This window comes from Pipistrellus hanaki (genome assembly GCF_964339955.1).
Source record: "Pipistrellus hanaki genome assembly, chromosome: 9".
Lineage (NCBI taxonomy): Eukaryota > Metazoa > Chordata > Mammalia > Chiroptera > Vespertilionidae > Pipistrellus > Pipistrellus hanaki.
In genome coordinates, this window is record NC_140511.1 from 79,130,270 (window position 1) to 79,146,816 (window position 16,547).

Genomic DNA, 16,547 nt, shown 5'->3' on the forward strand with positions numbered 1-16,547 from the left:
TAAAATATATTTTATTGATTTTTTTACAGAGAGGGAGAGAGAGCTAGAAACATCGATGAGAGAAACACCGACCAGCTGCCTCCTGCACACCCCGCACCGGGTATATGCCTGTAATCAAGGTACATGCCCTTGACCGGAATTGAACCTGGGACCCTTCAGTCCCCAGACCGACGCTCAATCTACTTAGCCAAACTGGTTTTGGCAAGGGCTGTAGGTTTTTAATTTTTTTTTACTTTATTGATTTTAGAAAGGAAGGACAAAAGAAAGAAACATCGACATGAGAGAGAAATATTGATGAGTTGTCTCCTGTATGCACCTGACCAGGGATTGAACCCACAACCTAGGTATGTCCCCTGCCTGGGAATTAATCTACAACCCTTCGGTGCACAGGACACGCTAACAACCACACCACCCAGGGCAGGACTGGTTTTTTCATGTTTTGAAATACAACTTTTTCTCCCCAATTAAAATTTTTGATGAATTCACTCTGTAAAGCAGATAGAAAATTGAATACTTTAACTTCTTATGTAAAGTCAGGTGATAACATTTCCTTGTTAAAAAGAACAATGAATTGCCCTAGCCGGTTTGGCTCAGTGGATAGAGCCTCAGCCTGCAGACTGGAGTGCCAAGTTCGATTCCTGTGAAGGTCACATGCGCTGGTTGTGGGCTCGATCACCAATAAGGGGCATGTAAGAGTCAGCCAATCAATGATTCTCTCTTATCATTGATGTTTCTATCTCCCTCTCCCTCTGAAATCAATAAATATGTTTTTAAAAAAGTTCTCAAGATTCATTCATGTTATATGTAGCATCTATGAGGACTTAAAAAAAAAAATAGCCGGGACCGGTTTGGCTCAATGGATAGAGCGTCGGCTTGGGGACTGAAGGGTCCCGGGTTCGATTCCGGTCAAGGGCATGTACCTTGGTTGCGGGCATATCCCCAGTGGGGGGTGTGCAAGAGGCAGCTGATCGATGACTCTCTCTCATCGATGTTTCTAACTCTCTATCTCTCTCCCTTCCTCTCTGTACAAAATCAATAAAATATATTTAAAAAAAAAAAAAAAACTAAGTTGTTTTGATTAATACAAAATTTGTAGCCCTGGCCGGGTGGCTCAGTTAATTGGAGCATAGTCCCATACACCAAAAAGAGTGCAGGTTCAATTCCTGGTCAGGGCACATATTCTTGGGTGAGGATTAAAAAAAAAAATTTAGCCAAAGCCGGTTTGGCTCAGTGGTAGAGCGTCGGTCTGTGGACTGAAAGGTCCCAGGTTCGATTCCTGTCAAGGGCATGTACCTTGGTTGCGGGCACATCCCCGGTAGGGGGTGTGCAGGAGGCAGCTGGTGGATGTTTCTCTCTCATCGATGTTTCTAGCTCTCTATCTCTCTCCCTTTCTCTCTGTTAAAAATCAATAAAATATATTTAAAAAATAAATAAAATTTTTTAAAAAATTTAGAATTTGGGTTTAAATCAACTTTAGCATCCTATTTACTTCTGTATTTTGGTTGATTTGGAGGAAATTCAGCTAAACTTGCATACACAAGTGGTGACAGGTTTGTAACAGTTGATCTTACAATTTTTTTTAATTTAATCTTTATTGCTCAGATTATTACAATTGTTTCTCCTCCCCCCCCCCCATAGCTCCCTTCCACCAGGTTCCCACCCCACCCTCTGCCCTTACCTCCTCCCCATTGTCCTCATCCATAGGTGTGCGATTTTAATCCTGCTCTTCCTGCACCCCTTTCCCCCTGATAATTATCAATCCACTCCCTTTCTTTGCCCCTGATTCTATTATATTCACCAGTTTATTCTGTTCCTCCGATTTTTGATTCACTTGATTTTTAGATTCACTTGATATATATGTATTTGTTGATCATAATTTTTATCTTTACTTTTTTCTTCTTCCTCTTCTTACCAAATCTAGTCTCCACACGCCCTAAGTCAGAATTGGCCCTAGGCAATAGTTCTCTGTAGCTGGGGTGCGACTTAGGCCAGCGCTGTCCCTGATAACAGCTTTAGTGAAACAATGCTTGCTTCCGTTTTCTCAGACCACTTCCTGAGGGGCATTAGCCCTGTTTGGTGGTGAGGAAGCTGCTCTCCGGCCCCCACATTCAGGTACCGCGGGCCGGGTCCCAGCTGCGGGCGGGTCCCAGCTGCTGGAGGAGCCGCGAAGGCTGGGCGGATCGGCCTTGTCAACCGCGCGCTGAAGCCCCGCCCCCAGACGGCTCGACGAACCGCCACTTCCGCGACGTCCAATGAGACTTGCCCGGAGGCGGGACCGGCCTGGCTGAGGCCAATCTAATCGCTCAGGGGCGGGGCCGCGGCGGGTGGGAGCGGAGCGGCGCACAGCTGTCTTCCCGGGAGAGCCGGCGCGGGAGCGCGCAGGAGGCTGCCGTGCGCGCGCCGCCGCCGCTGGCCGCGCAGCCCCTCGGCCTCCTCGCCCTCCGGGGGGCGGCAGCGTCCCCCCCACTCTCCCGCCGCCGCCCGGACTGGGGCTCGGGGTACGGGCGGGAGCCGCGGGGCGAGCGCCTGAGATGGGTGCGGAGCGGGAGGGGGCGGCCGGGGGACCCCGGGTCTGGCCGGGACGGACTGGCATCGAGGCGGGAAGAGGCCGGCCAGGTCCGGAGCCTGCTCCCGGCCGGCCTAGGTCTCGGACGCTCGAGCCCGCGCCCAGATACCCTTCCCGGCCCCCACCTCCCCATCAGTGACACCGCCCCCTGGAGCGGCCGTGGCCTCCTCACCCCTCTAGCCCTTTGTCCTCTGTGCACCTGCCCTCAGGCCCTGTGCTCCCATTCACTCTCCAGACCGCACCCCGCCGCGCCTAGCTCCTCGGACCCAGCACCAAATTAGATTTGCTTCCTCAGCCCCATCCATCTCTCTTTGTCATCTGTACACCTGTCACCTCAACTCTGTTCATCCTCTCCACCACCCCGTCTTCCAGGATCTCATCTAGATCCAGCCCAGGCCCTCATCCCCCTTTTCCTCCTCCGATTCCTCCCCCAGCCCTGATTGTCTGACCTACAACTGCCCACTCAGCCCTGGCCCCATGTTCTCTCCATCCACACTCTTTTGTTGCCTCTGCAGCTGTTCCCTTGGCCCTATTCACCTTTCTCCCCCAATTATATCACCCCCCAGCCCAGACTCCCCTCTCCTGGCCATTGAGCCACCCTCTCCCCAGCCCACCTCTGTGTTCTGGCATTCCTCTGATCGGTGCCCAGCCCTGCTCACTCAGCCTAGCCATTTCCCTTCCTCTTTCAGCCCAGCCCTCACACCTCCTACCCAGTGTACCCCTCACCCTTCCCAGATGGCCCATGTCCTCCCCACAGGTGCCTGGAGAGCCATGGCGTTGAGCAGCAAGAAGAAGCTGCATGCCCTGTCCCTGGCTGAGAAGATCCAGGTGCTGGAGCTCCTGGGTGAGTCCAAGATGTCCCAGTCGGAGGTGGCCCGGCGCCTCCAGGTCTCCCAGCCCCAGATCTCACGCATCTGCAAGAACAAGGAGAAGCTGCTGGCAGACTGGTGCAGCGGCACCGCCAACAGGGAGCGCAAGCACAAGCGGGAGTCCAAGTACAGCGGCATCGACGAGGCTCTGCTGTGCTGGTACCACATCGCCCGGGCCGAGGCCTGGGATGTGACGGGGCCCAGGCTGCTCCACAAGGCCAAGGAGCTGGCCCACATCATGGGCCAGGACTTTGTGCCCAGCATCGGCTGGCTGGTCCGCTGGAAACGCCGGAACAACGTGGGCTTCGGGGCCGCCATGTCCTCGCACCTCCGTTTCCCCCGGAGCCACCTCCTCCTTCAGGCCTCACGTCCCTGACCCAGCTGCCTCTTTCCCTGAAAGACTTCTCCGCAGAGGACGTGTTTGGCTATGCTGAAGTGCCCTTGCTGTGCCGGGCAGTGCCTGGCAGAGTGGGCACGGGTGATCGAGTACAGGTGCTGCTGTGTGCCAACGCCAGGGGCACAGAGAAGCGACGGGTGCTGGTCAGTGGGCTCCAGCTGCACCAAGGTGCTTCTCTGGGGTCAGCAGCGAGGCTCTGCCGGCCTCCTTCCACCCTGACCGGGGCGTCCCCTGGTCAGAGTGGTTGGCACAGTTTGACCGGGACGTGGGGACGCGGGGCCGACAGGTCGCCTTGCTGCTGGCTGCCCAAACGGCGGAGAAGTTGGCAGGCCTGTCTGGGCTCTGCCACCTGAGGCTCCTGCCTCTTTCTGCCGCCAGCACCGCACGTTCCCTGCCCAGCTCTGTGGTCCGGGCCTTCAAGGCCCATTACCGGCACCGTCTGCTGGGCAAGCTGGCAGCTGTCCGGAGCGAGAGGGCCGGCACTTCGCTGGCGGAGGCCGGGGCAGGCATCACCGCGCTGGACGCTCTGCACATGATGGCGGCTGCCTGGGCCGAGGTGCCTCCCCCGTCCATCGTGAGCAGCTTCACTCGGGAAGGGCTGGCTCCCTGCAGAGCACCCCTGTCCCCGGGCACAGCCTCTGCGATGCCACCCGTGCCCTGCGGCCTGAGCCCCGAGGATTCTCCCGCTTCGTGGACCTGGAGGGTGAGGAGCCCGTGTCCGGAGTGTGCAAAGAGGAGGTGGACACTGAAGACGAGGGGCCTGGTGAGGGCGGCTTCGAGCCCCTGCCCACCAAAGCCGACGCCCTCCGGGCCCTGGGCACGCTGAGGCGCTGGTTTGAGTGCAATGGCGCCTCCCCAGAGCTGTTTGAAAAGTTCTATGCCTGCGAGGAGGAGGCGGAGCGGCTGTGCTGCCTGTGAGGGCCCCGCTGCTCTCCCGAGCCCCTTCCTCTCCCGTTTCCCATGGAAACGCCCTCAGAGGCGGGGGGAGGCTGGTCTGTTTCCCATGGAAACGGGCTTTTGTGAAAGGTGAAAAGGAAGGCAGGTTGGGAGACCAAGTCTAAGCTCTGACCAAGTTCTCAGCCCAGGGAAGAGGGACCCCGGGGCGGGGTAGGGGCCTGAAGCCAGGCGGGTAGTTTCTGAACCTCTAGGGAGGCTGGGACTAGGGAAGGTGGAATTTGGGCTTTACAGACAGGCCGATGCCTTGGACTCTCTGTGTTTAAAACAGTTCTGCTTCTGAAAATAAAGTTTTTAACGAGGAAAGAGGCCAGGGTGTAATTTTCAGGGGAGAAGGATGGAAACTTGGAACTCGGATTTTTATTTTAATCCTCGCCTGAGGATAAGTTTATTGATTTGAGAGAGAGTAGCATTGATGAGACAGGAACATCGATCTGTTGCCTTCTGTATTCTAAATAGACAGGAAATGTTAGTTTAGGGGTAGAGGGAGATTGAGACAAAGGAAGACCATGACATATTTTATATTTAAAAAAAAATCTAATTCTAGTTGCGGTATGGAAAAGTGGGAAGGTGGGGAGCAAAAGTGGAAACCAGAAAACCGAGTCAGGAAGCTGCTGAGTTGGTGGGACTTCCTTGTGGACAGGGCATCAGGTGTGAAGGGGTGAGAGGAGCCGAAGAGGACTATTTCCAACAGATCAAGTTTTTTGTGTTTTTTTTAAAATATATTTTATTGATTTTTTACAGAGAGGAAGGGAGAGAGATAGTTAGAAACATCGATGAGAGAGAGTCATCGATCAGCTGCCTCTTGCACACCCCCTACTGGGGATGTGCCCGCAACCAAGGTACATGCCCTTGACTGGAATCGAACCCGGGACCCTTCAGTCCCCAAGCCGATGCTCTATCCATTGAGCCAAACCGATCCCAGCCAGATCAAGTTTTTTAAAATCAAGGTCAAAGCAATTCTATTCAATTTCGCAGGTACTGCCACGTGCAAAGTAAGGCGAGGCAAAAAACATTCTGTACCTTATTTCACTCCTTTACAAGCCTGTCACGGACACCCCTGTGTCCAGAAGGCAGACAAGGCTCCAGGGCGAAGGTAAGGCACAGTCCCTGTTCTAGAGGGAGAGATGGCAAGTGACCGACTACACGTTGGTCATGTGGCTTAAACAAATTGATATTTATAAAGGGTTTTCTACTTGCCAGGCACTATTTTATTTTATTTATCTATATTGTTGGGAGTATACCAGGCATTATTTTGGGACACTCTGCATTGTCATCACCAGTCTTGAGAAGACGATGGACGGGATGCAGAGCCCAGAGGCAGGAAGATGGGTCCCATCTTCTTATATCCCTGCATTCTGCTCCAGTTCCTTCCCATCTGCCTTCAGTTCTCTTCCGCTGTGACAGTTCTTTGGGTGATTTTTTTTTCCAGATAGCCATAATAATTTTTATACTGTCTTTCTTTTAATTCTTTTTATGCATTTAAATATTTTATGCATGGTTACTTTACATTCTATATCTGATAAACCTAATATCGGAAATGCTTGGGGGCTAAATCTGCTGTGGGTTTTTTGTTCTGGTGCTGTAGTTCATGGTGGCTTTTTTCTCAGTGGGTCTGGTAATTTTTCTAGTGGGAATTTTTTTCGTTGGTTGCACTTTGTCTCAGGAAAACCTCAAGATCCTGATTCAGGCTGCTCGCCTTTCAAAAAAATGTAGTTGCTCCAACCAGGCACAAGGGGGCGCTGGCACCACGATAGATTAATTTCTGGGAGGAAGGTGTCCCAGCCCTCAGGTACCATAAGGTGAAAGTACAGGCGTGTGGTTGGTTTCTGGTTCACCCGGGAGCTGATCTTATTCTTAATTTCCCCCCACCATACACAGAGAGGCATATTTCTTTGTAGGTTCCCCTTACTGGTGGGTGGAAGTTTTCTGGTCTCTGCTTTTGCTAAAAGTGTAGCCCCTTCCAGATCTTGACTTAATTTATGAGACTTGGGTTCAGCTGGGACTCACGGTCTATGTAGTCTTCTGTGTGGTTCTTTAATCTTCAAGGTGACAACCTGGTTTACGCTCATTCTGTCGTTTGAGGGGTCCTTGGGAAGTTCCCACACCATTGGCAGAATTAGTAACGGTTCTTAAATGACGTCTGTTGTATTGGGTCTGGAGTCTAGGCGCTTAATGATAGCGGGATCCACATAAAGTCTAGAGCGCTGGCCTGACGGAAGGGAAGTCGGGAACTTCTTTCATTCATTCATTCACTTATTCAAATTTATTTATTGAGCACCTCTGTATGCCACCTAGAGTCAATGTCACTGCTTCGTGGAGCTCGTAGTTTAGAGAAGAGACAGTTATCATCAAAGAGCACACAACTGGGAGTATATATTGAATAATTGCAGAATGCAAGGACAGACAGCTAAATCTGTGTGTTTTTTGTACTGATTTTTAATTCGATGGTGGCGTTTTTCCCCGTGGGTCTGGACATTTTTGTTGTGGGAATTTTTTCCCTGTGGTCTGGTAATTTTTGCTGTGGGAATTTTTTTAATTGGTTGCACTTTATCTCCGGAAAACCACAAGATCATTGTAAGCTAAGCAACCAAGAGAAGGCGAATGCTCAGAGTGAGCCTTGTAGACTGGAAGGAGCTTGCTCTGACTCAGAACAACAGGAAGCTATCAGGGGGACAAAAGGAGCAGGGTGACTTGATCAGAACGGCATTTGAAAAAGTTGAGTTATTGTTCAGATTCAGGATGGGACCAGGGCTGTGGCACAGCACACCTCGCTTTATTGCCCTTCACAGATGTTGCACTTCTTACTAATTGAAGGTAAGATGCATCACCAGCAAAAAGATTATGACTTGCCGAAACCGGTTTGGCTCAGTGGATAGAGCATCAGCCTGTGGACTGAAAGGTCCCAGGTTCGATTCCGGTCAAGGGCATGTACCTTGGTTTTGGGCACAACCCCAGTGGGGTGTGTGCAGGAGGCAGCTGATCGATGTTTCTCTCTCATCAATGTTTCAACCTCTCTACCCTTTCCCTTCCTCTCTGTAAAAAATCAATATGTATATTTTTTTAAAAAGATTATGACTTGCTGAAGGCTCAGATGATAGCATTTTTTAGCAATAAGGTTTTTTTGGGGGGATTTGGTGGCAGTGGTGGGATCAATAAAATAAGGTGTTTTTAAATTAGGGTATGTGCATTGATTGTTTTTTTAGGCACAATGCTATTGTACACAATAGACTACGGTATTATGTAGAAATAACTTTTGTATGCACTGGGAAACCAAAAACCTCATGTGACCAAAAACCTTATTGCAATATTTGCTGTATTTCAAAGGTCTGGAGCCACGCCCACAGCATTCCTGAAATATGCCTGTGTTCGGATTGGAAGGAAGGGAGTGAGTCCCAGGAAGCTTCAGGTTAACAAGCGCTGGAGTCTCCTCTGAAGCAGGAGGAGAGGGGAGGGAGAGCTTTGAGATGTGTGGCCTGAAGGCTCACTCTGCCACGGAGCACGGCAGGAACAGTGCCTTTGGGATGGCGCTCAAGGACCTGTGACCAGAGATGGCTGTTTGCCTGGAGCTCAGGACAGTGGTCAGACTGGAGACACCAATTAAGAGTGACTCCTCGCCGAAACCGGTTTGGCTCAGTGGTAGAGTGTCGGTCTGCGGACTGAAGGGTCCCGGGTTCGATTCCGGTCAAGGGCATGTACATTGGTTGCGGGCACATCCCCAGTAGGGGGTGTGCAAGAGGCAGCTGGTTGATGTTTCTCTCTCATCGACGTTTCTAGCTCTCTATCCCTCTCTGTAAAAAATCAATAAAATATATATTTTTTAAAAAAAAAGTGACTCCTCTTTTTAAAATATATATCTAAATATATATAATTTAAAATTATATAAATATATATATTTTTTAAATTGATTTCAGAGAGGAAGGGAAAGGGAGAGCGAGATAGAAACGTCAATGATGACAGAGGATCTCTGATTGGCAGGAGTAGGGGGACCAAGCCCAGAAACCCGGGCATGTGCCCTGACGGGAATCAAACCGTGACCTCATTCGTAGGCTGACACTCAATCACTGAGCCATCTCTGCCAGGCTAAGATGACTCCCCTTAAAGAAACTAAAGCTAAACTCTGCTGTCCAGTGAGTCTGGCGATCGATAGTGATTTATACCAGAACCTGCCTCACCCTGTCAGTCCCCCTTTACCTGCACATGTAGCCTGATGGTTCCGATACACATAAGTTAGTCTCCTGTGATTTCTAAGCCCTACATGCATCCCTCAGCCACCACCCCCATTTTCAGCCTCAAAGCAGGTCATTGACTATGTCCTGGTTCTTAGGGATTCCTTCTACCTAATGAGTCTCAAGAATAATGATGACCGCCGAGCTGGCGTGGCTCAGTGGTTGAGCACTGACCCATGAACCAGGAGGTCCCTGGGACAAGATCCCCGGAGAGGGTGTGAGGAGGCAGCCAATCGGTGATTCTCTCTCATCACTGATGTATCTACCTCTCTTCCTTCCGCTCTCTGAAATCAATAAAAACACTAATCTTAAAAGGAGTAATGATGATCTCTAATAACATCTGTTAATTCCTGAAGGGATTTAATGTGCATATTATGAGACCCAGCTGATGTAAAACATCCAGCTTTTAAAAATATCTCCAGCCATTTCCTGCCTGCCTGTTTGTCTTTCCACCCTCCTTTCCAATACTGTGGTGAGTTTTCTCACTGCTCATGCTATGCTTACCCTCCCCCCTGCAGCTACCCTCCCCCTCCCCCCTGCAGCTCTGCTTACCCTCCCCCCTGCAGCTCTGCTTACCTCCCCCCTGCAGCTCTGTTCTTCAGCCCAGCTGCAGCTCCTGCCGGGCTAGTGGAAGGGGCTGCATGGCCCACGAGGCCTGCACTCTGGTTCTAATGAGCTCAGAGCATGGGAGCTCAGTCCCTCCCCACGAGGTGCCTCTGAGAGAAGCAGAGAAGGAAAACAAGTGCAAAGGCAGGCTTATGGGTGAAATTAACCCCCAGAGAGGATTTCATTTTAACAGTCACACCAGGATTTTAATATTTTATTCTCTTGCTAACTGGTAATGTGGTGAGAGATGGCAAACTTCAGAGGACTACCCTGACCTCCTGTTTCTTCTTTTATTTTTTTTAATTTTTAAAAATGTACTTACTGATTTCTTAGGGAGGGAGAGAGAGAAACACCGACTTTCGTTGTTCCACTTACTTATCCGTTCACTGGTTGGCGCTTGTGTGTGCCCTGACCAGGGATCAAACTCGCCACCCTGGTGTAACGGAAGGATGCTCTAACCACTGCGCTGCCTCCAGAGCTCCTGCCCCTTCCTGCCGGGTTAGTGAGCCGCCACCTCTTCACGTGCCCTTGGCTCTTCCAGCCTCAGGCGCCCTGCGGCGTCCCCATGACTGTCCTGTCCAGCCCCACCCCCGGTGCTTGGCGGAGCTGCCGGCCGCTGACCCACAGGCTGGCCAGCGGGAAGGGGTTTGGGGGAGCCGGCCCGGGAAGGACAGTGCGGCTCCGGCAGACCCCCTTTCCACCGCGAGAGGCTTCCTGAGGCTGCGGGTGGCGGCCCCGGCACAGGTCAGGTCCCTCCCACCCGCTCACAGCAGCCTCCCGGGCTCCTGTCTGCTGCCGAGCGGCCAGACACCTTAGGTGTGTGAAGTCACAGGAGACTTCTCCCCACACAGACTGGCCCAGCCTCAGCCTCTGACCCGCCCAGGCGGGGTGGGGGGGTGAGGGGGCGGGTAGGGGTGGCTGCTGGGAGTCGTTCTAACCGGCTCCGGAGTCCGATGCCGCTGCTCCCGGACACACTGGGACACCGGCCAGGGTGCAGGCCCTCGCCCGCTGTGGGCGGCGTGAGGGCTGGGCGGTCCCCCGGTTCCGGGCCAGTGGCGCCCCCTGCACCCTCAGCAGTCCTCCCAGGGCACCGGCGGGAGGAACTGCCTTGTAAGCAAGTGAGGGCAGTGTGCGCATCACCACTCCTCCAGTAAGAACCACGCACAGCCCCCACCCCACCCCCACCCCGCTGCAAGGGAGGCTGGGACCCACCGGCTCCGCGGCCGCGCCCTGTGGCCATGGTACGGCGAAGGGCGGAGGGAGAGTGACTGCGGGCTGTGCCCGCCATCTGGTGAAGCAGCTCCGATAAGCCCCCGGCAGGGCTGGTGCCGGCAGGCCCACCAGGTGAACTTGAACGCAGGTGACTCCTGGGAGACTGAGCGCCTGGAGAGCAGGCGGCAGAGTAGCCGCTGAGCTCTGGCGTCGGGGCTCAGAGGCACCCAGGCGAGTGTGTGATGCGGGGCCCCAGCTGTGCCGCCCGGGACCCGTTACCCGCGTCTGAGCCTGAGAGAGGCCCCGTGCCAGGGTGATTGGAGCCTCAGCGAACGGGCAGGGGCAGGGGTTCAGGCGTCAGGTCCCCACAAGGGGGGCCCAGGTTGACCAGCTTGGTCTCAGACATCAGGACAGACTCTGCTCAGCTTTATTGCCGGTTACACGAACCCTCAGCCGGTGCTCACGCCCACTCTGCCGGAAATGGCTGGAGATAAGAAAGCCTGTGCCGTGGTGGGAACGGCTAGGCCGGTGGTCGGCAAACTGCGGCTCGCCAGCCACGGTTTGCCGCTCTGTCGACTAATGAGTTTGCCAACCACTGGGCTAGGCAGACACCCTGCTGCTGGCACCCTGAGCTGACCCCAGGAGGCAGGCTCCCCGGGAGGGGCCGGCGGGCAGGGGCAGGACAGGAAGCAGGTGGGCGGTTGGAGTTCGGCCAGAGCCCGGAGCACAGCGCCACTCCTTCAGCAGCCGTCCACCGGCCGCTCTGAGCACCAGGCCCGAGCTGGGAAATGGTCAATGTGCCGCCCCTGCCTCGAGGAGCCCCCGTTTAATGGGGAGCTGGGAAGGCCATCAGCCACCAGGACAAAGAGAGGGCTGTGGTAGGGGGCAGGGGATCTGCAGACCCGAAGTCAGCCTGGGGGGCCGAGGAGGGACAGGAGACAGAGCTCAGCCTGGGCTGGTGGAGTCACCCCTCGGCGATGCTGTGTTGGGGGGGCTTCGGGGGGGACTCGGCCCCAGGCCAGGGGTGCCGAGGGCGCAGCTTGTTCTGGGCGGGGCGAGGCCGCCCAAGCTGCGGAGGGCGAGGAAAGCTGGGGGCGGAGGCGCCCCCTCAGGAGCGGTGGAGTCTGGGCTTCTCCCTGGAGGGGGTGGGGGTCACGGAAGCATGTGGACCTGGAGATGGGAGGGACGAGGGGAGTCCGGGGGGGGGGGGGGTTTGGAAAGGAGATGGGGGGAGGGGCTGAGGCGCCCCCTGGATTCCAGGGGAGAGTTAGCAGCAGGCAGCGGTGGAGGCTGAGAGCTCTTGGAGGGTCAAGTCACAAGGGGGCCGTGTCCCTTCCAGGCGGGAGGGGCCCCCCCAGGACGGCTGAGACCCCCATTGAAATCTCAGCCTGGTGCTTTCAGCTCGGCTCCGACTGGGCAGGCGGGGGCTCGGCCCCCGGAGCGGCGGCAGCCCTGCGCCTCACCCCCACGCCTGGAGGAGGTACTCGTAGCTGAGGAAGATGACGGCGTTGACGGGGAAGGCGCGGGCGCTGTTGATGGTCAGCCCCCGGAAGAAGACGCCCAGGCCCTCCTGCCGGGCGCTGCTCACCATGCAGTCCAGCAGCCCCCGGTACTCCCTCTGCCCCAGCCCGGCCATCTGCATCCGGGACTTGACCACGTCGAAGGGGGTGGCTGTCACCCAGGAGGTGATGCCTGCGAAGCCCCCTGCCACCAGCACTGTGGCTGAGCCTGGGGTTGAGGGAGCCGGGGGGTGGGGGAAGGACAGGGTTAGAGGGGGCAGGGTCAGACCGGGGAGCGCCCTCCCCTGACCTTGCCTCCCCATCCTCCTCGCTGGACCGGCTCCCACCTCACCCCTCTCCGCCCCCGCCCTCACACCACCTCACTTACTGGGGTCCTGGCCCTCCGGCGTGGCCTGGCGGCAGAGCCATTCGTAGGTGACGAAGTAGATCCCCAGGGTGGGGGTGTCCCTAAGCGTCAGGGCCCAGGCTCCCCGGAACAGCCCCCGCGGCCCCTCCTCCCGGAGGATGGAGGCCGCGCAGTGCACTGGCCCCCGGTACCGGGGCGGGGGGCCCCCCCGCCCTGCCCGCGGCTCCGTCTGGTTCTGTAGCCGGACTTTGATGAGGTCGAAAGGGGCCAAGCAGTAGGTCTGCAGGGAAAGAGGGTGAAGGCCAGGAGGGGGGCCTGTGCTGAGGAGAAGGAGGAAGGCGAAGGGCGTCTTCCCGCAGCACCTCCCGCGGCCGAGCTCGGCTTCTCCCACTCCGAGCGGGCGGCCAGGGAGCCCCCCAACCCGGGGGAGAGGTGACGGGTCTGAAGAAAGGGGCAGCCTGCACCCACACTCCGGGGTCGTAGGTCACCGCGTGGGTGTTGGGGTCTCAGCTTCAGAGAGCCTCCCTCCCCGCCTCCCGGGGCACCTCTCCGAGGGGCGGGCGCTGGGCCAGCCTCCCGCCTCCACACCCTCACAGCTGGTGCCCGACAGAACGTGGTGGCTCTGAGGTCTGCAGGCCCCAGAGCTCATACATATACATACATACATATCTATACATGTATGTTCTGTGTGTTTTTTGGTGCTAGAGCTCTTAGCACTGGCAGGCCAGGCCCCCCCCAGCCTGCGGGCGGAAGGCCACTCAGCCAGGCCGGGCGGTTGGGAACAGCCTCTCACATTCCGAGGGCACAGCCATGGTCTGCAGTGTGTCACCACATGAGGCTAGGAGGGGAAAAGCCGAACTGGCCACCTCTGCCCCCGTGTGTGTGTGTGTGTGTGTGTGTGTGTGTGTGTGCGTGTGTGTGCGCGCACGTGTGCCTGTGCATGTGCATGTGCGTGTGCACGTGCCCCCTGCCCTGACCTGGAGGAAGCCCCCGGTGCAGCCGGCGATGAAGACGTGCGTGTAGCTGGGCGGCTGCAGGCGCCGCTCGTGGTGGGAGGTGGCGGTGAGCAGCAGCAGGGCGTTGCTGTAGACGCCGAAGAGCACCGAGTTGACCACGGCGATGCTGGCGATGGGGAAGCTCATGCCCTTGAAGAAGCCCAGGACCTGAGGGGAGGGCGGCACGGGGGTGGCGGGGGCCTGGCCTCCCCTGTGCCCTTCCAGCCCGGCCCGGCCTGGGTCTGCTCCCCAAGGGCAGAGCCTGCCTGGGAGGAGGAAGCCGGTACGATGCTCAATACCGCCCACCCCCAAGCCCCAAAGAGCAGCCACCCACCGACTCGCGGCGGTAGGTCTTGACCATGCAGTCGATGATGCCGCTGTATGTGCTCTGGGTCTGCAGCCGCACCTGGAGGGGAGAGCGGGCAGAGGGGGCGGGCGGGTGGGCGGGCGGCGGGCATGGCAGCTCACTCAGCCTCTGCCCCGGAGCAGGAGCCCGCGGGCAGCAGAGGCGGGAAGGAGCCTCAGCCAGGCCCTCCCTTGGGCGTCCGCCCTTTGGTTCGGTGACATCTCTCCTTCCTCGTGCCTCCCCCCCACTCACCTTCACGGTGTCGAAGGGGTGTCCCAGCACCAAGCCCAGGGCCCCTGTGGTGACAAGAAGGTGCTGTCAGTGAGGCCCAAGCGCCAGGCCGAGGGAGCGAGTCTGCGCTGGGAGGAAAGGGGGGTTCAGGCAGGAGAGGGCCAGGCCTTCCACGGCTCCAGACACCCCGCTGGCCCGTGGGCCCTCCGCACGGGCGCCGGGACCAGGGGACCCCAGGAGGGAGGGCTCACGTGCGGAAGGGAGAAGGCAGCCACGGACACGGGGTCCTCCTGGGCGCCCACTCCCCAGTGCCTTGCTGGCTTTTCTAGCCACGACTCTGGAGGGGTCCCCATCGCTCCTGCCTCCCTGACAGCTTTTCTCCTTCCTTCCTCCTTTCCTCTCTCCCTTCCTTCCTTCCTTCCTTCCTTCCATCGACTCACAGCCGCTGTCCAGTCTGGGGCCTGGGTCCAGTCCGGGCCCTGCCCCACGGGCGCTCCGCCCTGTCCGCCGGCCGTGCAGAGCCTGTCCTCAGGGGAGCCTCTCTGGCCCCAGGCGCAGAGGGTCCAGCCCCGGCCTCTCCCGCCTCCTGGTCTTGCTCTCTGCAGCAGAGCCGGCCCTGGAGCCCCGGGAGAGGTGGCATCCCTGGAGGCAGGTTCAGAAAGTCCCCCTGTTTCTCCTAGAGAAGTGTCCCAGAAGCTGAGCGGGGCCTGTAGCACAGCGGGCCTCAGGGTCCAGGCCTCGGTGCATGGCCAGGTCGGCACAGGCCAAAGGGGGAACACAGGACAGCGGATGCCCTCAAAGGTGAACTTCCTTCTGAGCCCACACCTGGGGAGTGGGTTCAGGCAGGTGCTGTGGCGTTCACCTGGCTCCCCCCTTGGCAGGCGGTGGGCAGCATGGCCTTGGGGCAGCCCCTGCCACCTGTGCCTCCCTGTCCTCTTCCCTCGGACCGCTCCCAGCAGGCCCTGGGGCCGCTGGCCCGGACCCTCCGGGAGCCAGGACTTTGGCCTCAGCTCCTCCTATGTCACCTACCTTCCCCAGGAAGTGACCCGCCATTGGGGGACGTGACAGAGGAAGAGAGAGAGCTCACCGGAGACCCAACCGGCCACAAACTCCTCCACAGACATCGTCCAGCCGGGGCCGGTGGCTCCCGCAGAGCAGACGTGGTGAAAGTGTAACTACCCTCTCCCTCCCGAACCCAACTGATAACCTCCCACTAATGTTTAACCCGGCCTGGGCACCAGCGGAGGGAGCGGGTGGGCCTGCGGCCCGGGGGTGTGCGGTGCGGAATCTCAGGGGCCCCACGGTGGCCCCGGCGACCTGCCCGCCAACGACGGCCTGGCGGTGTGACCAGGCCTGGCCCCTCCGGCTGCCTCGGCCAGCAGGGCTGGAATGAGTCTGCTGGGGACAGGGCCTGCCCGGCCCGCACTCCATTAGCCCTGCAGCACAGACGGAGGCCCCCCGGTTGAGGACAGCCAGCTGGCCACCAGGGGCCGCCTGGGCCCCGTCCCCTGAGCCTCGGAGAAACAAGGAGCCGGCAGGGCGGGAATCACCCCCTGCAGTGACTCACCGGCCTGGGGCCGGGCTCCTCCCAGTTGTTTACCGCCCGCTGAGTCATCCACAGCCTCATGGGGAGCGGGGGGCGGGGGGACGGAGTGCATGAAGGGTGGAGCACTCTCTGCTTTGGATGGAAGGCTCTGACCGCCACTGCTCCTGGAACAACTACAACCTTCACTGACAGGGCGGGACCCCAATCCCTCTCCGCAGGATGAGGGAGGAGAGGATGGAGAGAAGGCGGCTCTTCTTTTTTTTTTTTTTTTTATTAAAAAAAAAATACATTTGTATTGATTTCAGAGAAGAAGGGAGAGAGGGAGAGAGATAGAAACAGCCATGATGGGAGAGAATCATTGATTGGCTGCCTCCTGCCAATGACGCCCAGGCATGTTCCCTGACAAGGATCGAACCGTGACCTCCTGGTTCATAGCTCGATGCTCCACCACTGAGCCACACCGTCCGGGCTAATGTTAGTTATCTTGAAGGCTTAGAACAACGTGTGGCACAGAGTAGACACAATAAATGTTCATGAAAGAAAGGAGGAGTAGACGAGTCAGGGGCAGCATCAGCGGACAGCCCTGCACCGTCCCTCAGCCCCAGTCCTCTCCCCTCATCTCCAAGGGGCCGCCAAGAATGTGAAGGCCCAACAAGACCCCTCCTGCCCCTCCAGATCTGGTGGCAGCTCTCAGTTTCCCATCAGATGTCTGAGGACCAGTCCGCTCGCC

General features: G+C 57.2%; 2 protein-coding genes across 4 annotated transcripts; one reads left to right on the forward strand and one right to left on the reverse strand.

The window, feature by feature from the left end:
* Positions 1-31: 31 nt before the first annotated feature.
* On the forward strand, positions 32-5,462 carry TIGD3 (tigger transposable element derived 3). The gene is given in 6 exon segments (XM_084895329.1): positions 32-344; positions 2,046-2,498; positions 3,324-3,743; positions 3,746-3,988; positions 3,991-4,506; positions 4,509-5,462. Coding segments are annotated over 4 exon segments (1,407 nt in total). The 5' UTR covers positions 32-344; positions 2,046-2,498; positions 3,324-3,337; the 3' UTR covers positions 4,751-5,462.
* A 5,776-nt stretch (positions 5,463-11,238) lies between these two features.
* Positions 11,239-15,772, reverse strand: SLC25A45 (solute carrier family 25 member 45). Of its 3 annotated transcripts, none has more exons than XM_084895345.1 (6): positions 15,359-15,772; positions 14,293-14,336; positions 14,029-14,100; positions 13,677-13,862; positions 12,721-12,979; positions 11,239-12,561 (listed from the first exon to the last, which is right to left on the reverse strand). In XM_084895345.1, exons 1-6 carry the CDS (start codon positions 15,393-15,395, stop codon positions 12,293-12,295), a joined length of 867 nt encoding a protein of 288 aa, XP_084751471.1. In that variant the 5' UTR covers positions 15,396-15,772; the 3' UTR covers positions 11,239-12,292. The 3 variants fall into 3 exon arrangements, with proteins under 3 accessions (XP_084751471.1, XP_084751472.1, XP_084751473.1); XM_084895346.1 differs by lacking the exon at positions 15,359-15,772 and adding an exon at positions 15,134-15,212; XM_084895347.1 differs by lacking the exon at positions 15,359-15,772 and adding an exon at positions 15,097-15,193.
* Between the last annotated feature and the right edge of the window lie 775 nt (positions 15,773-16,547).

Bases quoted from the DNA above. Each gene is read 5' to 3' on its own strand.
- SLC25A45 (XM_084895345.1), bottom strand. From the start codon at position 15,395: ATGTCTGTGGAGGAGTTTGTGGCCGGTTGGGTCTCCG. The intron at 14,337-15,358 runs GTGAGCTCTCTC...TTGTCACCACAG, and splicing joins TGTGGCCGGTTGGGTCTCCG to GGGCCCTGGGCTTGGTGCTG. The intron at 13,863-14,028 runs GTGGGTGGCTGC...CCCTCCCCTCAG, and splicing joins AGACCTACCGCCGCGAGTCG to GTCCTGGGCTTCTTCAAGGG.